At 38.0% G+C, this 24,651-nt stretch overlaps 2 protein-coding genes across 3 annotated transcripts; one reads left to right on the top strand and one right to left on the bottom strand.

Moving 5' to 3' along the window:
• Positions 1 to 866: 866 nt before the first annotated feature.
• On the bottom strand, positions 867 to 23,654 carry LOC113510963 (chorion peroxidase). Of its 2 annotated transcripts, XM_052892917.1 has the most exons (15): positions 23,504 to 23,651; positions 23,267 to 23,307; positions 21,321 to 21,457; positions 19,958 to 20,127; positions 19,040 to 19,274; positions 14,535 to 14,746; positions 10,922 to 11,092; positions 9,409 to 9,567; positions 8,295 to 8,513; positions 7,611 to 7,808; positions 6,669 to 6,805; positions 4,504 to 4,671; positions 3,873 to 4,105; positions 3,197 to 3,363; positions 867 to 1,503 (listed from the first exon to the last, which is right to left on the bottom strand). In XM_052892917.1, the coding sequence occupies exons 3-15, from the start codon at positions 21,449 to 21,451 to the stop codon at positions 1,328 to 1,330; spliced, it is 2,376 nt and encodes a 791-aa protein (XP_052748877.1). In that variant the 5' UTR covers positions 21,452 to 21,457; positions 23,267 to 23,307; positions 23,504 to 23,651; the 3' UTR covers positions 867 to 1,327. The 2 variants fall into 2 exon arrangements, with proteins under 2 accessions (XP_052748877.1, XP_052748878.1); XM_052892918.1 differs by lacking the exon at positions 23,267 to 23,307 and having other exon boundaries at positions 23,504 to 23,654.
• LOC128200220 (uncharacterized) lies at positions 11,116 to 13,858 on the top strand. Its single transcript, XM_052892919.1, has 2 exons — positions 11,116 to 13,253; positions 13,623 to 13,858. Exon 1 carries the CDS (start codon positions 11,505 to 11,507, stop codon positions 13,248 to 13,250), a length of 1,746 nt encoding a protein of 581 aa, XP_052748879.1. The 5' UTR covers positions 11,116 to 11,504; the 3' UTR covers positions 13,251 to 13,253; positions 13,623 to 13,858.
• Positions 23,655 to 24,651: the final 997 nt, after the last annotated feature.

The following is a 24,651-nucleotide window of genomic DNA, read 5'->3' as shown; positions in this document are numbered from 1 at the left end:
AATAATTATTTATACACAAGAGTATTTATATTACTATTTGTCCCCTGGAGTCCCGGCAAGGGTCACCTTACGGGTGACCCATATGGGACCCTTACGGTTACACCATACGGGTCACCCCTTCTTTTGCCTGTGGGTGTCACTGAGGGAACTGATTAGTCGAGGGATGGGCAGGAGCGACCCTTTTAAAACATCTCCAAAGTCTAATTATGGTCGCTAACTCGTCTGTCTGCTAGCGTGGCAAGTGCTGGCAAAACCCCCCAGTAGGGGGAAGCCTATTTTCAGCAGTGAACAGTAAATGGCTGAATTGATGATGAATGTTTATAAATAATAGGTAGACTTTGTACAAAAGTCGATTGCTTGGGTACCTCTGTCCCATTCGTGTTTCAACCGTGAAGCAGTTGTTTGTATGGCCGTGTTTCGGTTTGAAGGGTGGGATATGGCGTGAATTTACTGGGTACAGAGGAATAACACCTGAGTCCTCAGGAATGGCAACGCATGGGGGTATCATGGGCGAAACAGTATACTCTGTTATGTCCATGGTACTGCTCATGTCTATAGGCGACGGTTACCACTTTCCAACAGGTGGGCCGTCAGCTTGTTTGCCATTCTAAGTTGTATAAAAAAAAAAATAGGTACAATATTATGAAAGAATTTTTATTATGTACACTGACAGTAGGAACGTTTTACAGTCGCACATAACTTAAAAATATCATCACGACCTTGTCCTCAAAATGGGCAGACAGGGTCCAAATGTGTAATCAGAAATGTACGAACTATTCTAACTCTAAAACTATAATCTCACTAATATAAATTAATACAGACTTTTAAAAAATTATCATGAGAGATCTCAATAAGAACAACAGAAATCAAAACAATATTTTTTATAAAATTTCTTTGTTTGTATATTTGTTCCAGCGTTATCCTAAAACTACGTGATGCGGTTTCTACACTTACATTCTTTAATGTTTAACTTAAAATGTAACTTGGTATATGTTTTATCTTGATCCAGCGTCTAGAAGTGGTCTGAAGGATCATTGGTATTCCTACTAAGGAATAGACAAAGAACAAAATGCCGGACGTTGCTGTCTCGTACTATCTCAGACATGCAGTAGCGAAAACGTACATAATGTATTAATAGATTAATTTGCCATTTGTCTAGAAGATCTTGGGTGCGATCACCACTTCAATGATTTTACTTCATTTTATAAAATATCTTCCGATCCATATTTAAAAATAGGATAGAAAAATGATTCGAAAACGAATTAAAAAAAAAACTCTCATCTTAATTTCGCTCATCATCTCAATTTAGCTCATCCTTTTTTCTTTATTACGAATTGACTTGTCTCCAAGGATTAAACGAGGGTTGTGGCAGTTCCGTGCAATCGACCATAGGATTGGTGGCGCTGATCTCTTCCATGACCCTGGGCTGGGCCTGTTCCAGGAGACCTTCGTTAGCGCAGATGACTCCGGCCAGAGTTGTCTTACGTATCTCTGTGAGTTGATCTAGAATGGAAAAATGAAGATAAATGACGCGATGTACCTCAGGGAAGTATTTTGGGGCCACTTCTATTTGTAATCTTAATAAATGATTTACTTAAAGTCTCTGAGAATAGGTGTGTTTTGTTCGCAGATAATGTTTCTGTTATCGTAGCCAGGAATAAAAATGATGAACAAACTTTTGAAAACGACAATAATTTTATAGTTACATCTATAATAGCATAGATAGAAAGTCACAATTTATACGCAAACATAAAAAAGACGAATTATATTAAATTTTTGAAAAAGGGAGTAAAAGAGTTAGATCTTAACATCAAATATAAAGGTGAAAGGATTAAAGAAGTACATGATGTGTTATTTCTGGGTGTAACAGTGGATAGCTTCTGTGATTGGAAGGCTCATGTCCTTAAGGTGTGCAATAAACTCAACAAATTCGTATATGTCATTAGGCGACTTGGTAGAACCTCAGATCAAAAATCTGCTCTAATGGCGTATCATGGTTATGTGGCCTCTCAATTACGTTTTGGGCTAATATTCTGGGGAAAATCAACAGAAGCACTTCAAGCTTTTCTTGTCAAAAAAAATGAGCTCATGCCATCTTTGGTATCCCATCTTGGAAATCATTTCGGCCTTTACTCAAAAAACGTAGCCTTTTCCCTTGCCACGTATATAAGGAAATAGCTGTACTCGTATTTGTATAAAAAGTATTTTAGCAAATTCACTGCTTCTGTACAACAATATCCAAAAAATACGAGACAGCCAAATAGATTAGTTTTAAATTGTATTCCAAAAACAGAAGTCTATCAAAAAAATTTTTATTATATATGTACGAAACTGTATAATGCAATCCCTAAAGAGTTTAAAGAATTAGGTTTTAATCAATTTAAACAAACCTTGTCGAAGTGGCTCTTACAAGAGTGTTTCTATTCGGTGAAAGAATTTATTGAGCATTAACGTGATAATATTTGGAGCATATCTGATGTAACTATAAGCTATGACATATTGTACGAATTGAAGTAAAATCTATAATTTGAATTTGCCACTTGTTTGTAATTTTTATTTGACATTAACATCTGCTGACATTGAATTAAATATAATAAAGTAAATTGTGACAATTTATTATATGTATATATAAATAATAATGTACTGTATATTATGAATTGTAACTTAAGTTGAATAATATTCATTTAATTAATATTTAAGTATTGATACTCGTATTGAAAAAGTAAAATACTTAAATTATAATTTGCATGCTTAATATTAGCTGAATATGGAACTGTTTATTTATTTTATTTTTATTTATTTATGGCAACAAACAGTCATTTACAAAATATTTTTTTTTTACAAAATAATTATTTACTAAATAATGTTTATGTATTCTATAGGAACTTTGTCATTATCTATTCAAAGCAAATAAAGTATTAGTATTTTTTTTTTTACAACGCAGGGGGCAAACGAGCGTGCGGCTCACCTGATGGTAAGTGACTACCGCCGCCCATGATCACCCACAACACCTACGGCACTGCAGGTGTGCTGCCGGCCTTTTAAAAAGGAATATGCTCTTTTCTTGAAGGTTATGTTGTCGTATCGGTTCGGAAATACTGCTACATAGTATTAATAATAAATCTGTTCTATTCTAATGTAGTTATAATAAATGACAGAGACAGACTTTGTACAAGTCATCTGCTTACTCTCTTACCTATAGAGAAACAGACGGTCTCGTCCGACGTCTCATACCAGAAGCGGTCTCCGATCTTCAAACGGAGGAACTGGTCCGATATGAGGCAGGTGAGCGTAGGCGCCAGCAGTCTACCGTGAGGCTCCTCCGCCAACGCCCCGGTGTACAGGTCGATGTCTTCTACGGAACTAGAACAGGTTTTAACATTAATAAGTCCTTATATCTTATGATCATCAGACGTTTGTTTTTTCTTTACAAACGGTGGAGGGGATTTGAATGAAATTTGGTACGTGGATAGATTATGTCCTAACTTAACACATAGGACACTTTATATAATAATTTATGCAAGCAAACCAGAGGGAGACTTTGTATAAAAGTCGATTGCTTGGGTACCTCTGCCCCATTCGTGTTTCAACCGTGAAGCAGTTGTGTTTGCATGGCTTTGTTTTGGTTTGAAGGGTGGGATATGGCGTGAATTTACTGGGTACAGAGGAATAACACCTGAGTCCTCAGGAATGGCAACGCATGGGGGGTATCATGGGCGAAACAGTATACTCTGTTATGTCCACGGTACTACTCATGTTTATAGACGGTTACCACTTTCCATCAGGTGGACCGTCGGCTTGTTTGCCATACTAAGTTGTATAAAAAAAACCCCACAGTTTTCATTATTACAAATATTAGGCAATTAACTTACTTGTAAATGGCAGTGATTCTGCTTAACGAGAGATCATCAAAGACACCTTTCAGGTCAGTGAAGGTTTTTGGTCTGGACAGGCCGCAGTGCTCCCGCCACGCGGGGTACGATGGAAGGCCGTGGTCGCGACCGCGCTGAATGTTCAGTGACACCAGGTCCAAACCGCAAGGGCCTGCCGCTATCTTCGACTGAGTCGAATTGCTTGTTGGATTCTCGAATAAATGGTTGCTTAGCTGAAATTAACGTGCAGTGAAGAAATTTTATTTCTCGTCTTTTCTATTATTATATTAGTTGCAGTGGCGTAACTATACCATTTGGGGCCTGTAGCAAATTCTTTTGATGAGGCCCTATCAGTAGCTCGCGGCCTCTTGAGCCGGGGCCCTTTTGGGTCGGGAGCCCGTGACATTTTGCCAGCCCTGCCACCCTATTGTTACGCCATTGATTTATTGTTACTTTCAAAATTATAATAATTATTTTGGGTATTATATTAGTAATTAGTAAGGAGGTCGACCTAATAAGGCATATTGCTAGCAATGGGGCTGTCAAAACGTTAACGGGTTGTAACCCTGACCTGAACCGGGTTCAGTATGAGAGAAACTGGAAATTTCTTCTTGGTTATTTATAATCTTACCTCTGTAGTGACGTGGGGATCGACGCCATGGACAGGTGTGTTTATGGCGGACCTTACGGAGAATTTGAAACCCTTCTCGCTGTACAGTGCGTACGGATTGAACAACATCCGATGGAGTTGCACGTAGCTCACGCTGCCATTTTTAGGGTCCACATTGTGTATTAGACCCTGGAAGGAATAAATCATTATCACTTTTGATTTACATTGAACATTTATATAGATATCTAAATGTTTTATCTAAATTTTACTTTTTTTTTTATACAACTTAGAATGGCAAACAAGATGACGGTCCACTTGATGGAAAGTGGTAACCGTCGCCTGTAGACATGAGCAGTACCATGGACATAACAGAGTATACTGTTACGCCCATGATACCCCCCATACGTTGCCATTCCTGAGGACTCGGATGTTATTCCTCTGTACCCTGTAAATTCACGCCATATCCCACCCTTCAAACCGAAGCAAAGCTATGCAAACACAACTGCTTTACAGTAGAAACACGAATGGGGCAGAGGTATTTTTATAAACGATTTACTGGATCATTATTTGTATTATATTAGCAGTTAATTATCTATTGCTAAACATAAGCCTTCCCCATAAGGGGAGTTTTGCTAGTAGTTGCCACGCTTGGCAGGCGGGTTGGCAACCGCAGTTAGGCTTTGGTAATGTTTCACGAAGGACGCTGCTGCCCATCCCCCGATCATTAAGCACATTTACAGGATGCAGAGACACAAAACCATAGTGCTCGGCAATAGCAACGATTGAGAAGTACCATGGGCACCATCATAGTACATACATACATAATATACATATCTGTCACGCCTGTCTCCCATTAGGGTAGGCAGAAACAATGGAACGCCAAATGCTTCGATTCAAACAAACCTCTTTCGCTTCTCCACATTCATCAATCTTTTCATACACGCTCGCCGGTTACGGGTACTTTTAATTTGGCCCTTCTTCAGCACGTCGCCTATTTGTTGACCATCATAGTATATATGACGTAATGTCCATGATGTTGTTCATATCTAAAGGTGACGGTTACTACTTTCCAGTAAGCAGAGCCATCAGCTTGTTTGCCGTTTTGAGTATCATAATGAAAAAAAAAAGTTATATTGCAAAAATTTTGGTCACAAAATCGTCTAAGTCAGTAGACGTAGACAATCTATTATGTATTTTGTGTCTGGTCATCATGATCATTGTAATCATTAAAACATATTTATTCGTCCACTGTTGATACTGTCCATAGTTCTCCCGCATATATCGTTACAAAGTACCATCTTGCACCTATTTGCAACCATCGAATTCTTGCAACATTTACGAGATTCTGTCATTCCATCCGGGTCCCCACTGGATATACTTTCTTCTCCATACATTATCAGTTTTAGTTATAATAAAACATTACGACCGCACGCAATAATCCACACGCTTGAGCAAGCTGTGATACTCGTCATGTCTATAGGCGACGTTTACTATTTTCCATCAGGTTGGCCATCAGCTTCTTTGCCATTCGAAGTTTCATAAAAACTACACAGCATGGACGGAGAATTATGGCCACGGACAGAATATACATTGGCTGCATAGATATTTATAAAATACTAGCTGACTCGGCAAACGTTGTTTTACCATATAAATTATTTCGAGAACTATACATGAAAATTTATCCTACTACAATTATTATATTCGATTGCCATCTTGCAACCATATTGCAGCATATAAAAATAGCGATTAACAAACAGGCGTTGATCGTAAAACGGTGAAAATTTGAGGTTGTATATATTTTTCAATGCTAAATCATAATAAAATATAAATGGAAAAATTTGTCAAAAAAGTAAAAAAAAAAAAATTTTGGGGAGGGTCACCCTTATCATTGAGAGGTATGAAAAATAGATGTTGGCCGATTCTCAGACCTACCCGATATGCACAGAAAATTTCATAAAAATCGGTAAAGCCGTTTTGGAGGAGTTTGGTAACAAACACCGCGACACGAGAATTTTATATATAAGATTTTGTCATAGTCTAAAATTCTTTTCTATCAATTGGCTATAAGGTCATTTAGACAGAGTTGGCATTCTAAATTGTCATTTAATGGTTCAGGATATGTCCTAATTACTAGACAACTAGCTGCTATTTACACTGTGGTAATGTAGTAATGTGCTTAGACGTACTGGAAGTAGAGTGTGGGCGAATCTGAAGGCAGCTGCAGCGAAATGATTAGCAATGGACGGATCTACTGTAGGATCATACGAATTGTCATGACCTTCGTTTTTTAACGTCAAATTCAAGGCCCACATCACATCAGCACCTGGAACGATAAAGATAATATTTATTTATTTATTACTTTACACTATACATAAACCTGATTGCAAATTTAACCAGAGGGAGACTTTGTATAAAAGTCGATTGCTTGGGTACCTCTGTCCATTCGTGATTCAACCGTGAAGCAGTTGTATTTGCATGGCTGTGTTTCGGTTTGGAGAGTGGGATATGGCGTGAATTTACAGGGTACAGAGGAATAACACCTGAGTCCTCAGGAATGACAACGTATGAAGGGTATCATGGGCGAAACAGTATACTCTGTTATGTCCATGGTACTGCTCATGTCTATAGGCGACGGTTACCACTTTCCATCAGGTGGGCCGTCAGCTTGTTTGCCATTCTAAGTTGTATAAAAAAAAGACTCCAGTCAAGTTTATTTCTAGGAAGGTAAAGGACAAATATAACTTTTAGAAGGAAAAGGAGATATGTTACTATGATTCTATAACATGAGCTTCTATTTGCAGTCGATAGAATAACTGAAATGTTTTTATATTTTGGTGAGAAGTATATGACCACAATTTTTTACTACATCACAAATTAGCCGTGCAGTTCCCGGCATAGAATACGCCACCCATTCCTTTCCCGTGAGTGTTGTAAGAGACGTCTGAAGGAGCTTATATTGAGGTAGGTGGAGGAATAAGTAGGAGCGTCCCTCTTAAAACACCACCAAAAGCCAATCTACGGTTGCCAACCTGTCTGCCAAGCATATTGGCTACTGGCATCCCTTATGCCTATAAGCCTATGATCAGCAGTGGACAGTTACCGGCTGATATGATAACAAATCTTTGTACCAAGTACGGATGGCAGGAATTCCGAATAAGTGATGTGCTGCATCTGTGCGCCGACAATTTTCCTCGCCTCCTGATACGTGGTCTCGTCGTCCCAGCTCGGGTTGAGTTTGCCCAAGATCGCTGCCAGCCGGTTGTGCTGCCGTGCCCAGATCAAGTGCATTGTGGTTAGGTGGAGATTTTCGTTGGCTCTATCATCACCTGTAAGGTCAAATGTAAGTCACAGTTAATTATGATTTTGAGTTTACTCAATAATTTAGCGGAAAAATTTGAAATGCGAAATATACGAGATACATTGTAAAATGACGTTACTAAAGTATCTACCATCTGTAACAGTAAGATTCTTGCAAAGTAGGCAGAAATAACTGCGTGCGAAGACTTTCGTCGTAACATAAATAGATACTCTTTATTGTTTTTTTTTTATCGTTTTCCATATGGTTCCATAGTGGCATAGAATAGGTTACCCCTCCGTTTCCCGTGCGTGTCGTAAGAGGCGACTAAGGGAACTTAATAGGCGAGAGTTGGACAGCAGCGCCCCTTTTAAAACATCTCCAAAGCCTAACTGCGGTTGCCAACCCGCCTGCCAAGCATGGCAACTACTGCCAAAACCCCCATAGAGGGAGGCTTATGTTCAGCAGTGGACAGTTAAAAGCTGATATTATGATGATGCTGCATCTAAACACTAACCAGTATCAAAACAATATCGCCCTTTCGCGTTCATCTCCGCTGTATTGCAGCCATCACCAGGGTCCGTGGAGGGCGGCAGCAGCTCAAATCCCTCGATAGTCAACATCCTGAGCCGACCGTTGGCGCCGAGCCGTAGTTGTGATGCTCGCAGCTCAGAGAAACCATATACTGTGGAGCCATCGAGGAAGGCTGTGGCTTGGTTCATTTGCTCGCGAGGGCCTGAAAAGTTTTTTTTTTATTATTAGAAAGGTAAATGAGTTGATAAATTATCTGATAACCTACCTTCGTTAAAGAATATAATAATGCTCCTTTGTACATAAACGCCTATAGGAGGGCACACTGGTGTGCAGAAGTAGAGGGTAAACCCCGGACGGAATTTATTTCAATGTACCATGACATACATGTGAGATGAAAATACCAGCGTGAGGTTTTACGCAATGGTCGTGTACTCACGTGTATACACGCAACAATTCTTCTCCATTCATTGTCAAATAAATTATGTTGAAATTTTCACTTAATACAATATAAGTACTCCTACGAATTTTGATAAAACCTACAATAAAAGAAGGAGGTACTTACCTTTCTTTTTATTCAGATGTATTCTTTGTATGCTCTGTACCGTTTCTATACGAGTATGAAAGTTTTTTTTTAAATATGTCAAAATTGAAATTAATTTTTTTTTTAAATACTGAACTACAAGCTGCTTTTTCTATGATGCTTAGAATGGCAAGTAGACCGATGAGCTACAAAGTAAAAAAAGGAGTCTATAGATGTGAATAGCACCACATCATTCAATAATTGCGAAGGCACCTCTCATACGCTGTTATTACTGAGGACTAAGATGCCATGTTTCTGACTGACTAATCAGGGGGGATAATGGATTGTTAAAAATGGGGATTAGTAGCCCCATTGTTAGCAACACTCACTGTTAAGTCGACCTCCTCGCGGTTCCTCCTGGAAACTATCGTGTCCAAGTGAATTCATCACGATAGACTAATTGGCCTACCTTTTCATTTTCATCTACCATCCCTCACTGGTGCCAAGCCAGTGTGTATTGTTAGTGCAGACAGGGTTACCATTCCATTATCTTCCATTTAAAAAAAATCTGACTTACCAAAATGGCAAGTGGGCGCCGGTGCAGACCTCACAAACTCCATGCAGGTGAGGTTGTAGTGCTGGTAGAAGGGATCCTCCTTGTCCAGCTGCACTGGGAAGCATTCCGGGTGCGGTGCTTGGGTCGTGTCGCAACAGGACAGAGAGCTACTGTTAGCACCTGAAACAAAATACATTTGGTGTGTTTGATTTATCAAATTTAGTTCTTTTTTGTTTAAAAATTGTCACAATATATATACAATATTGTACACCGCTTTACCCGCTGACATTGATGCTCCTTTCCAATTTGGGTGTTGCCTCTTTTAGAGTTAATCTCGTCATTGTATATTTACTTAACTCTGTCATATTTTTATGTATTATCAGTGTGTGCAATAAAGTATAAATAAAAAAAAAAATTTGGTAATTTGAAGAAACATTGATGTCCGGAAAACATACCTAATAAGAATTATTTGGTTTAATAGACTGTGATTGTTTTTTACCGTCAAGTTGTCTCGTATTATTTATCCAGTTGTCAAGCAGCTGTGGTTACATGGCTGTGTTTTGGTATGCAGGGTAGAATAGGGCAATGAAATTACAGGGTACAGAGTCATAACTTTTCTCAGGAATAGTGATGCATGTAGGTTGTTCTACAAAATCAGAGACTCTACAGATGTTGTCTGCTTGGTTAGCTTTAACCCCTTGTATTTTTGCTGTAAAGCAGCTTGCACGGCTGTTTGGATTTGAATTTAAAATTACAGAATACGAAAGTATACCATAATAGTTTGGGTAGGGGGAAAGGGATTGTTAGTGATGGAGACTGAGAATCCCATTGCTAGCAATATACCCAACCATGTCGATCTCCTCGCCGTTCTCCCTGGAAACTATCATGGTTAATTCTTGATGAATTCATCATAATGGGCTAACTGGCCTGTTTTCATTCTCATCTGTCACCCTTCACTGGTGCTCCGCCAGCGTATCCAGTTAGCACAGGTGGGGTTACCATACCATTTTCACCCATAAAAAAAAAAGTCTGGGTAGAAAAGGATTATTAGTACTAATAGCCCTATTGCTAGTATTAGGTCGATCTCCACGTCTTTGGATCCCTCGGCATTGTCGTTGTGAGCTGGGAGGTATATCGTAAGGTCGTTTAGCCGGTAGGAGTCCGGCAGTACCTACACGGGCCCTAAACTGTGTGGGTCTGCATGATGCATTTTTCGTGACGGAAAAAAAAAGGTCGATCTCCACGTGGTTTCCTTAATTCTAGATAAATTCGTCACGATGGGCTAATATATATAAATAATATATAAATAATCTGTTTTCATCCTCACCTATCGCCCTTCACTGGTGTTACGCCACCATATCGTCATAGTCGTAGAATACTGACGGATCTATATATGTAATATTTGTCAGATCCGTCAGTATTCTACGACTATGACGATATATTCAAGGTACTGTTCATGTCTATAAGTGACGTCTTTTCCACCAGGAGATCCAGATTGTTAGTCATTCTAAGCATTAAAAACAAGGAATTGTACCTTTGCTCAAAGCTGTGGCAGTGATGTCATGATCGATGAACTGTCCCCACACAGCCAGCATCACCGTGAACGCGCTGTCTTGTGCATAGGTCGGTCGGTGGACCGTCACACTCACGTCGCGAGCGCTGGGCAAGCTCGCCCCGCTTCTACTTTTGCGGGGCGAGCTGATCCCTGAAAATGGAATGTAATTTAAGGGGGGAGACTCATGTAAAATTTTCAAAAAATCGATTTTTTTTTTTTTCGATATTCTGAAAGTATACTATGTTGAGCGTGTACTGACGAGCCGGAAAAAAAAAATCTCGAATATTTACAAAGTTATAGCTAATACAGTGGAGCGGGCCGAAGTACGTATTGTCAAGTAACGAGCCAGGTAGTCGGGGCGCTTGAAAAGGACCCTTCTATTATAATACCTGGAAATATTTCTTTTGTTCAACTATCGAGAATCCTTTTTAGTAAATATATATATATATACTTTTACATTTCTGCACACGTGTAACATTAGTACACGAATAATCGTTAGTCGAGAAATATATTTAGTTTAGCTGGAGATTTCTTCGTGTTCAGTCGATTTTGAAAAGCAAAAATGCCGAATTATAAAAAAGGTACACGTGGGAATATTGCAAGAAATAACACCCGGAAACGAAAGTTTCAGGGCAATCAATTCACTAATAATGAAGGTGAAAAATTCGAAGCCAGTGTAAGCCATGATCACAGTGCCAGTGGCAAAAAACTCCATGCCCGTGATAGTGAAGATATAATAACAAATCCTTTACACGGGTACAGGATAATTGAATTTTTTACAGTGTTTACAGCTTTGTCTGAAATTGTGAAGTGCTCGGTGTGTAATCAGAAGATAAAATTCAATGAGTGTAGTTCCAGAGGTCTTGGTTTTAAAATTGTTGTCACATGTCCATGTGGTAATAAAACAATAAATTCAGGTCCTTTCATTAACAACGGATTTGAAATAAACCGGAGAATAGTGTTTATCATGAGACTTTTGGGTGTTGGAAGAGAAGGGATAAATTTATTTTGTAACCTGATGGACCTATGCACTGGTTTGAGTAAAAGTTGTTACGCTAACATTGTGGAACACATTTATAATACAGTGAAATTATCATTTGAATTTCTATCGCAGAAGGCAGTGAAAGAAGAGATGGAAAAAAATGTCGAGCAAGGAAGAGAAAAAAATATTTTAAAAGTATCTGGAGATGGTACTTGGAAAAAACGTGGTTTCAAATCAAATTACGGTGTTGCAACGCTCATAGGATATTATTCAGGGAAAGTTATTGATTTGAAAACAAAAAGTAGTTACTGTCAAGGCTGTATTTACTGGAAGAACAAGACTCATACAGAAGAATTCCGTAAGTGGATTGAATATCACGAGGATGAGTGTCAAAAAAATCACGAAGGTTCGTCAGGAAAGATGGAAGTCGATGCCATGAAAGAAATGTTCTCGACTTCAGAAGAAAAATTCGGAGTAAAATATGGTAACTACATTGGTGACGGAGATTCTAAGACATTCAAGGCTATTCTAGATTTAGAACCTTACGGTAATGAGTTACCAGTAGTGAAGAGTGAATGTATTGGTCATGTAGAAAAAAGAATGGGTTCTCGACTTAGAAATGTAAGAAAAGAAAAGAAACTTTCGGGGAGAGGAAAACTAACTGATAAAGTGGTAAAAAAATTAACAAAATATTATGGTTTAAGTATTCAGAGAAATGTTAACAGTGTTGAAAATATGAAAAAAGCCATAATGGCTACTTATGATCATATTTTTTCCACTACAGAAAATCCCCAACATGATAACTGCCCTGTAGGCGTTGATAGCTGGTGCAAATGGCAGAAGGCTATTGCTCAAAATCGAGATCCTCGAAAGGAAAATTTAGCTCCATTACTTGGTGAAGATTTAAAACAGCATCTTTTACCAATATATCAAGATTTGTCCAAAGATGATTTACTTGAGCGATGCCTTGGTGGTCATACGCAGAACGCGAACGAAAGTTTTAACGCTACAGTTTGGCGATTATCCCCAAAACACCTGCATTCCGGACTAAAAGTAGTCGAAATTTCAGCTTACATTGCTGCAGGGATATTTAATGAAGGTTATACTTCCGTATTAAGAATAATGAACCTTTTGAATCTGAATATTGGCACTTATGCTAAGATATTTGCGGATAGTACAGACGAGGAGCGAATAACCCGACAGAATCGTAAAAGCCTTTCAGAGACCAAAGATGCTCGTTCAGCTCGCAGACAACATCAAATAGATGAAAATCAACTTTTTGAGGAGGAAGAAGGACTGTTATATGGACCTGGAATTGCAAATTAGTCGGTAAGTAATTAATAATTCAGTAAAACTACTCATTTTCCTGTACTGAAACTTTAAACGCGATTATCTCGAAACTACTTTTTGAAAAACTGTTCGTGTTGTAGCTCAAAAAATTATTGACCGATTTGTTTGAAATTTGGTGAGGCTTTTCTCTACATTACTATCGGAAGGATAAACCTAAAACTTCAGGTATTTCTGATTGATTACTTATTTTTTTTGGGGTCAAAAGGGTCAAAAAAATAGCCCAAAATCGTAACTTTTTTTTAAGGCTGATTTTATATTGGATTTTATCCTTTTCTTTTTAATTTTATAGGTTTATCCTTTCCGTTTATATGTCCTGAAAAAAAATAATTTTTTTTTTTTGTGTTTCAGATCAATGGTTGATGAGTGACAAATGAAGCAGTTTCGGACCTCGCGTCAGAGGCAGCCTACAAGACATCATGCTGAGCCGCCATTTTGAATTAAAAAAAAAAAAATAATTCTTTTTTTGTAGTCTTAAAATGTTTAATAAAGTTGTGTTAAAAGTTCTAAACAATTAAATTATTTTTTCACTGTAAAAAAAAATATTAAAAAATGACCGATTTCGAGGCATTTACATGAGTCTCCCCCCTTAAGTGACCACTTTGGATCATCATAACAGGCTCTTAAAAGAATGAATGTGGTGAAGTCATAAAAAAACAGATTTTTAAATTAAGCAAAATTTTGATATTTTATACTGTCGCTGTGTAGTTTAGAATACTGTCAGGTCAACCTCCATGTGGTCTCCCCCTGGAAACCATCGTGCTGAATTCCACGCGTATTCGTCACTATGGGCTTACTGACCTGTCCTTTTAATTTCACCTGTCATCCCTCACTGGTGCCCCGCCAGCGTATACCGGTAACGCTTGCGGGGCTACCACTTTACTATCACCTATCAGGGAGGAAAGGGATTGTTAGCAATGGAGTTTGACAGCCCCATTGCTAGCAATATTCCCTATTAGGTCGAACTCCACGCGGTTTCCCCTGGAAACCATCGTGAACAATTCTTGCTGAATTTGTCACGATGGGCTAACAGACTTGCTTCATCTTCACCTATTATCCTTCACTGGTGCCCCGCTGGTGTGTGCCAATGGCGCGGGTGGGGTTACCATTCCATTATCACCTATTAAACTATCACCCATCACTTTAAAAAAAACTTACCAGTGTATCAAACAATCAAATTCGTTTAGAAGTTTTGCGTAACAAACATTCAACCATCGTTATAAAGTTTCGCATTTATTATATCAATAGGATTCCCATCCTTACCATCTCCATAGTCTGCTGGCAGTACCCTCCTAAATGGGGTGTGGGAGACTCCCCATCTCACTGAGTTCTCCAAATTGTTGCAACTGCCATCTTGGCTCCGGTACTTGGACGGTGCGCATGGCGGTGACGGCTGGCAATACGGTGGCTCCGTGAAGGAACCACGGGTGGGTGGGCCTCGACCAATACCACCTTCGCGGGTGGATGGACTGGTACTGAATATAAGATAATTTTTTTTAAATCAGTTTCATTTTCACAAATTTACTATCATTATTCACTAATTAAAGTAAGTCACTTGACACATTAGCGGGTGCAGACGTTTTCAATATATTTAAAGGATTTTTGAATTTGTACTATACTGCATGATAACTAGTGGCGGAATTTTTTAAGGTCTAACATAAAATATGGTGTAAGTTTTATCTATGATACGTCATGTAAAATATATACATACATACATATCTGTCACGCCTGTCTCCCATTAGGGTAGGCAGAAACAATGGAACGTTAAATGCTTCGATTCAAACAGACCTCTTTTGCTTCTTCCACATTCATCAATATTTTCATACACGCTCGCGGATCATGTGAAAATGATTTATTTAATTGATTTTCCTACAATTTTAATCCATGCGTATAAAGAAGCAGAAAAAAATTAGTACTACGAATTTTTTTTATACAACTTAGAATGGCAAACATGCTGACGGCCCACCTGATGGAAAGTGGTAACCGTTGCCTATAGACATGAGCAGTACCATGGACATAACAGAGTATACTGTTGCGCCCATGATACCCCGCATGCGTTGCCATTCCTGAGGACTCAGGTGTTATTCCTCTGTACCCAGTAAATTCACGCCATATCCCACCCTTCAAACCGAAACACAGCCATGCAAACACAACTGCTTCACGGTTGAAACACCAATGGGACAGAGGTACCCAAGCAATCGACTTTTGTACAAAGTCTCCCTCTGGTATCCTTTCCGTGGCATTATTGGTGGCCGTGTGGTCCCGCATAGAATAGGCTACCCCTTCTTATCTCGTGGGTGTCGTAAGAGCCGACTAAGGGATGTCGAGGGAGGGTCAGCAGCGTCCTTATTAAAACATCTATAAAGCCTGACTGCGGCTGCCAAGTGTGGAAACTACTAGATAAAATCCCCCAAGGGGGAGGCTTACGTTCAGCAGTGGACAGTTAAAGGCTGATGTGATGATGATGATGATGATTGGAGGGTTGTTGGGAAATTGACAAACAAAGTTTTTGGACGGATCTTTGCGGTCTGTAAGTCGGAATAGCACCATGAGGTTACATAGCTCATAACAATACAAACACATTTAGCGTAAACAATTTTTAATACAGTTGAAATGTATCCACAAACCGTGTAATAGTGAAGGGATGTAACTTGATACTGAAGTATCTATTATATACCCAAGTGGGTGATCAATGGATTGGCACAAACTGACACCGGCACATTCTGGTGTCATATTAGATATTTGTAATCGAGAACGCCTTCAATACTAGCTGTATCCCGCGGCTACGTCCGCTTGAATCAGTACATACAGTATTCTGTGTGCTAAGTTACGATATATTCTACCCGAGCAGGGGAAAAGGGATTGTTAGTAATGCGAACTACCAGTCCCATTGCTAGCAATATACCCTGTCAGGTCGACCTCCACGTAGTCCCCCCTGGGAACCATTGTGCTGAATTCCTAGTGTATTCATCACGATCGGCTAACTGATCTGCGTTGGGGGAAAAGGGATTGTTAGTAATGGAGTCTAACAGCTCCATTGCCAGTAATGTGCCCTATCAGGTTGACCTCCACGCGGTTCCCCCTGGAAATCATCGTGGTTGTTTCTCGTGGAATTCTTCATGATGGGCTAACTGACCTGCTTTCATCCTCATCTATCACCTCTCATTGGTGTCTCGCCAGCGTATACCGATAGTATATAGTATTCTATTTTCATCCATAAAAAAAAAAAAAACAACTGCTCTGCCTTTTCATTCTCACCTATCATCATTTACTTGTACCTCGCTAACGTATACCGTTAGCGCAGGCGGGGTTATCATTCCATTGTCATCCATTAAGAAAAAAAAAAATAGTTATTAGTGGGATTGGTATTGATCTGTCACCGGATACACGATTGTGTGGAGCCGGTAATGTATATCTACGCAGGCAGTGGTGCGAGAGGAAGCCAAACTGGCGGCCCTGTGTACTTTTGTGGTTTGGCGTATCGGGTGACCGCGCCGTCCGAGGTCGGACGCTGTTCTCATTTTTGTTAATACTTAGATTACAATCCAATCTAATTAATTACTACTGGAATAATGCACTTATTATAACACAGAGTTCTTTACGTAAATGTCTCTATTGCAAAAAGCTATCAGAAACATTGAGCACTTGCTCAAATGTAAAAAATTCAATTTGAACAGATTAAGTGTTTGTCGATTACCACTTGTATCGGCACCACCGTTTCGCGCCTTTTTTTTTCATACAACTTAGAATGGCAAACAAGCTGACGGCCCATCTGATGGAAAGTGGTAACCGTCGCCTATAGACATGAGGCGTGTACTGCTCAGTTTGCTCCCACTTATCAGGCTATTTCTCTGCTCAATTCTCTGATTGCTCAGCATCCAGATATTGATATATTTAATGACAAAATAGATATAAAACTTGTTTATAATTTGTAAGTTTTTAAAATAAACCTATGGTTCACTCCACGATATTTTGAGATACTGTAAGCGTGGTGACTAATTTATAAATAAATAAATAAATACTTGCCAGTGAATTAAATAAATTTTTGCCAAATAATTCTTTTAAAAAATCTCGCAAGTTAAAGTTTATTTTTTTTAAATATAACTACTGTTTTCTACCTCTATACAAATGCACTAGAAGTACATTTAAGAAGCTTTAACTGTAACCTATGTGTGTAAATATAACAAACTTGTGTAAAATATGAAAATATGTTTTGGCTTAAAGGTCTTACAATTCATAAATAATAAAAAAAGAGTTCTTTATTTTATACTGTTTTTATGGGAGATGTTAATGGGAGAAAATGGAAAGGTAACCCCGTCTGTGTTATTGGTATACGCTGGCGGAGCACCAGTGAGAGATGACGCGAAGGTTTTCAGGGGGAGTGTGTGGAGATCGATCTAGGTATATTATCAGCAACGGGGCTAATCTGCTCCATTACTAACAATCCCTTTCCCCCCTTAGCTACGGTGGTGTTACAGCAGTTTAGTACGTGCACCAGGCACACAAAGTTTCGATTCTAGTAACTACAAAGTCAATTGATCTAATCGTAAGACGGGATGTCTGTATTGGCTCAATTATCATGCAGTTGCATGCATGCTGCAATCAGCCATAAAGCACCTGTGTCATTGTCTCCATCGAGGAATGAAATATTCCATTAGTATATTTTTATTTATCAAAATTTTTTACATAGTTACATATACAATATTTACCATATTTAATGTTTTTAAATTTTTACACACACACACACACACATATATATGTATGTATACATATATACACACACATATATATATATATATATATATATATATATATATATATATATATATATATGTATACACACACACACACATATATATGTATATATGTGTGTGTGTGTGTGTATACATATATATGTACATCGTTAAAAATGAACATATTTTAAAAATAATATTCAATAAATTATTTATCTAAAACTATACTTAACTGTTATATTGTGTGTGCTATATTATATGTAAACAAATCATGTTTACCAGAATACGATACGTATCTAAACCAATAACCCAATTATGCAAGAGACCATGACGAGAATCTGGTTGACATTCATAAAGTTAGGTAATATCTATTTACATGGACGAGAAATAAATTTATCATATCTTTAACTGTCCATGGCTGAACATAAGTCTACTCCTTGGGGAGTTTTGCCAGTACATACCACGCTTGGGAGGTAGACTGGCAACCGCAGTTAGGCTTTAAAGATTTTTTAAAAGAGATGCTGCTGCCCATCGCACGCTCTCCTTTAGTCGCCTATTACGACACTTACCGGAAAGGAAGCGGCCTATTCTACGCCGGGACTACACGGAAAAATACGGAATAAATATGGAGAAATAAATGAAAAACAATAAATAAATAGTTTAGGGTAGGTAAATATTTAAATACAATTTACTAGAGGGAGACTTTGTACAAAAGTCGATTGCTTGGGTACCTCTGTCCCATTCGTGTTTCAACCGTGAAGCAGTTGTGTTTGCATGGCTATGTTTCGGTTTGAAGGGCGTGAATTTACTGGGTACAGAGGAATAACATCTGAGTCCTCAGGAATGGCAACGTATGGGGGGTATCATGGGCGAAACAGTATACTCTGTTATGTCCATGGTACTGCTCATGTCTATAGGCGACTGTTATCACTTTCCATCAGGTGGGCTGTCAGCTTATTTGCCACTCTAAGTTGTATAAAAAAAAAAATTAATACGAAACGAACGGATGAAATATTAAAAAAGATAAGCACTTACCCATTGGCAAGAACCTTAGTGGCTTCCTCAACAGCATATGCTGCGTCCGCCATCGGTTTCACGGCTGGAGACGTGGCCGTGGCTCTCTGCGCCTTGTTCGCTGGTGTGTTAGTGTCCAGAGGTTTCCTTGTACTCTCAAGTGTTGTACGGTTTTGTAAGGCCTTTTTTCCGATAGCTACTGCTACCTCTATGTCTTTTGTTTGGTTTTTGCCGGTCCATTGTGGCGAAGGCCGAGCTAGAGACGGGTTAGTAATAATTAAAAATTTGATTCTGTAATTACTTTGAATCTTTCATTAATTACTTTGTATATCGGTTTGACATTATTAGTAACTGTTATCTATGTTAGTTCTATGATAATGATTATATTGTAGTACTTATATAAAATCTTGATTCCATGCTTTGTTTACTTTTGAATGCAAAGTTATTAAAATGATTTATTGGGTTCCTAAATCCAAATGGGTTCCTAAATGTAGATGTTTATTAATTGAACTCAAGCTGAGATTATAGAATAGGTCCTTTTTTAATAAACAAGTGAGGGTACAATTCAGGATATTCAGACCTTAGAGATGCATACTCAGACTCGACCGAGATCGACTTTGGGACCGCATTTTCGCAAAATAATGTTTCCCTCTAGGCCAAATGTAACTATGATTTCGGAATGTTCAAATGTAAACATTGTTCAAATGTAAAAGAGCGCATAGAAATTAGTTCACTTCCACTCGGAAACTATAACGCTAACATAAGATATACAGAATATTATTCTGACGATGATATTTCTAATTAGCATTCGTGCTCCGCTTTATTAGTATTGATGATTCAAAATCCATTAAACAATTCTGGTATTGATCGAGTCTTCACAAAATATATTTTTTTTAGCAGTCTAAAAAAACTTACCAATCTATCATCTAGATACTTTACCTTCCAATGGCCACTTCAGCTGTAGCAGTGGTATCAACTGTGGGTCCACTCCAGTCAGGTTTCCAATGGGCACCACCGTGTTGGGTATTACATCTGTACTATTGGGAATGTCTTCGTCAACATCCAAATTTAATGCCACCGTCATCAGCAAAGATACGACAAGAATTATCCTGTTATAAGCAGAAGAAGACATATGGAATTTTGTCATATAATCATTTATTTATTTAACTAAATATGTATATTTAATAATTACCTAAAATATTTTTAATAAACAAAAAAAAATGATGGACTGCAGCTCGATTGTCTTCCTACAAAAAAAAAAATAGAGGCCAAATTGCCGTCGTTGTGTGGGGGACTCGAAAAGCTAGCCGTGTTTTCTCTTTGTATTATTAAATTGATACGCTGGTCAAAGGGGGTGCCACACTTTTGGTCATCAAAGAATTGTTGGTAATGACCAGTGACGTCAATGAAGCGGTCAAAGACGTGTTTCTATAATGTCTTAATTATCCGGTCACGAAGGACCTATGATTCCAACACCAAGCGACACGAAAATTCAGACCTCTGTTTTAAATATAGAAGCTGAAAATCTGCGCCTCTTAAGTTTTTCTGACGTTGTAGCAACGCTTGGTTGCGACGTCTTGTGTCAAATATGATATCCACAGTAAGGCGGGTAACTGGTGGCGTCTCAAAGCAATGACTGTTTACTTTGCCATGGAATAAACGTCATTATACTACAGAGATTCTTGTCAGCGTCATCTCAACACCTCCGACACTATTTAATTCTAATATACCTTAAAATTTCCGGAGACATGTATCCTCCAAATGTAAAACATTACACAGATGGAGCGGAGTCAATTTTACGTGGAGAAAAATTACTTTAACCAAAACAAAACGTGCGTGGACTGGATAGCGGTCGAAGATTGATGGCTTACATGGAAGGTTGTAGTACTTCTGGTGATAATAATAGTAGTTATTGGGGGGAAGGGATCGTTAGTAATGCGGGCTACCAGTCCCATTACTAGCAATATACCTTGTCAGGTCAACCTCCACGCGGTTCCCCATGGAAACCATCGTGCTGAGTTCCAGGTGTATTCATCACGATGGGCTGACTAACCTGCCTTTTTTCATTATTCACCTATCACCCCTCACTGGTGCCCCGCCAACGTATACCGATAGCGTAGGCGGGGTTACCATTCCATTAATCATCCATTAAAAAAAAAATTAGTTATTCTCCGAGTGTTGGCAGTCACACGCATACTAATGGTAGCGGAATTAAACATAATTCCAATCAACTAACCAGTGATGTGGACTTCCACAAAATCAAACCTAGTTCAGTAAAATATTTAATCAAATTGTCACTTACAAGAAAGAGGCGCAGATAATGCATTGGAAGTGGTGCAGGCGCTTCTGATATTTGCGCGTGAGACTCGACTCGAATGCATAGTTGGGCTGCACCAGCGGCGTGCGCTCACTGCTTGTCGACGGACGTAACATTCTCCACTGGTATTAGAAAGAAGAATAGTTCTCTCGTAGACTTTTTAAGTTATATTACATTATAAACAATAATACTATAGCTTAGATTATATAGATAGTGCGTCTCCGTACAAATGCTTCGAGAAAAGTGAGTCAACTTTTTCATACTATTTTACGTGATAAATAGTTATGACTGATTCCTTTATAACTTCTATATTTATTTTGTTTTATAAATTTTGCATCTTTTTTATGTGCAAAAAAAATTTTTTATTTATTAAATAATTCAATATAGATACGTCAAGATACACTGTGTGCGTAAGCATATAGAACATTGATAAAAAAACAAGTCAACTTTTTGACTCGTTTTTGAGACTCGAGATTCAATCTAAATAATCTAAGATTAATGGGTACAGGTATATAAGGCGATTCTCATGACCCCCGACGTCTAATAAGAGACTGGGAGCCTGCTAATAACGAAGGTAAGACCAAGTAACCAGAGGGAGACTTTGAACAAAAGTCGTTTGCTTGGGCACCTCTATCTCATTCGTGTTTCTATAGTAAAGCGGTTGTGTTTGCATGGCTGTGTTTCGCCTTGAAGGGTGGGATATGGCCGGAATGGCAATGCATGGGGGATATCATGATCGAAACAGTATTACTCTGTTATGTCCATGATACTGCTCATGTCTATAGGTGACGGGTACTACTTTCCATCAGGTGATCCGTCAACTTGTTTGCCATTCTAAGTTGCATAAAAAAAGGTAGCTACTTCTCATGTACAGGTTTTACATGTATTATTATATTAGTATTATTCTTAATTTATTGCTATTAATATCGCGTGGTCCAGCATGGAATGGGTCATAGACCTCTTACTAGACTATGGCTTTACGTGTCCTCTGAGGCACGACACAAGTGATAATTCTTGTTAAATGACTCAAACAAAAAATTTTAAGTTTAGAGGTTTATCCTGAGATTTGAACTTGGAATCCTCGGAGCTTAGGAACTGTTAGTAATTCGTACTTCTAGTCTTACTTCTTCTATTCTTATATACCCTGTCAGGTCGACTTCCACGTTGTCTCCCCTGGAAACCATCGTGTTGAAATCCACGCGTATTCATCACGATGCAGATGGGCTAACTGACCTGTCTTTTCATTCTCACCTATCATAACATATACAGTTAGCGTAGACAGGGCCATCATTCCTTTATCATCCATCAAAAAAAAAAAAATTATAGGCGACACAGTATATTCATAATGTTATATTAATGTCTATAGTCTCTAGTTACCACTTTCTATTATGATGTGTAGACAACGTCATTTTGTTTACCACTTCGAATACTTTTTCAAATGATATAATTAAAAATTTTGGTTAGAGTTGTTAAGATGTTACTGATTACATAGATAAAATATTTGAAAGAGTTTCTTTACATACATTTTAAATACACAGATCAGAAGGGTCATTAATTCTATATTAATATTTAACACTGATAAATTCAGTGAAAAATTAAATTAATAGAAAATAAATATATACCTATATACTAATAAAGCATGGCACTAGGAATGGTACCAAAACTTTATTACTTATATTTTCGTCGTGAAATTGCCGATTTATTTGTTTTCCATTCTATTTATATTAGAAAGAATACATATTTAAATAGATAGATAGATACTCTTTATTGTGCCCTCCATAAGATTACAATATAAATATAAATACAAACAAATACAAGAAAATATTACACTGAGAAAACAAAGGGCGGCCCTATCGCTAAGAGCGATCTCCTCCAGGCAACCTAAAATTAACCAGAATATTTATATTAGAAAATATCATAATAATACATACCTTACGATTTAGCCAAATCAATATTCACTGTTATATCTGAACTATAAGAAAGTATATAATTTAATATACATAATTTAAAAAAAAGAAGTTTAAAAAAAGAAGTGTAAAATTTTTATAAATAAATTCACTAATTTCACGGCACTACACTATTCAATAAAAATAAAAAAAAAATTACATGAATAATTACTTGTCTTTAGTATTTCTTAATAATGTATAGAAATAAGTTTTTAATATTACCGAATAGTTGTTTTCGGCCTTAAAATGTTATGTTGTTTAGAAGCGCGACACGACCGCTCGGCCACCAAACCACTTTCGTACTCTGAGTTTATCTATTCATATATCACTAATGGGCTCTATTAGTGACTTGACTGTCTATTAATGATTGGGAATTAATAGACAGACAATAAACATACTAATTGTACACGACAAGTAAGGTTTTGTATATTTACTAAATCGTACTTATCGAGTGACAAAGTCATGAACTTATTTTTTTTAAAATGAGTAGAATTATTTTACTTTGTCTATATCTAAACATAACAATGACTTTGAATTCTAAAATCGTGATAGAGGAGTCTTTTTTTTTATGGGTGAAAATGGTATGGTAATCGCGCCTGCGCTAACGGGATACGCTGGCGGAGCACCAGTGAAGGGTGCTAGATGAGAATGAAAACAGGCCAGTTAGCCCATCATGACGAATTCATCGGGAATTAACCATGATAGTTTCCAGGGGGAACCGCGAGGAGGTTGACCTGGTTGTGTATTTTGCTAGCAATGGGATTCTCAGTCTCCATTATTAACAATTCCTTTCCCCCCTGTGATAGAGGAGTCAAAGATTTGATTTTGGTATAGTCACAATGTTTGCTGATAAAAAAAAACTATATCCTCTCGCTGGGTATCTGGCTTGGCTGGGGAAATACACGCCAGAGGTTCCATCCCTCAGGATAAGGGGAAAGGGATTGTTAGTAATGAGGTCTAATAGCCCCGCTGCTAGCAATTGACCCTCTCAGCTCGACCTCCACGCGGTTCCCCCTGGAAACCATCATTGTTAATTCTTGTCGAATTCATCACGTGGACTGAATACATCATGGGCCAACTGGCATTCATTCTCACCTATCATCTTCCACTGGTGCCTCGTCGGTGTATACCGATAGCGCGGGCGGCATTCCATTTTCATCTATTAAAAAAAATCCCTAAGGATAGACGAATTTGAACTCTATTGCATAATAAAAATATGACAAAAAAGTCGGAATTAATGCTAGATAGATAGATACTTTTTATTGTTTCCCCCATAAGATTACAATAATTACGAGGACGCCAACCGGCGGACTAAAAAAAACTAAATAATATAAAAAATAAATTAATTCTATTAATAGAAGTAAATATAT

This window comes from Galleria mellonella, unplaced genomic scaffold (genome assembly GCF_026898425.1).
Source record: "Galleria mellonella isolate WM207_F2 unplaced genomic scaffold, CSIRO_AGI_GalMel_v1 utg171, whole genome shotgun sequence".
Taxonomy (NCBI): Eukaryota; Metazoa; Arthropoda; class Insecta; order Lepidoptera; family Pyralidae; genus Galleria; species Galleria mellonella.
This window is presented reverse-complemented; position numbering and strand designations above follow the sequence as displayed.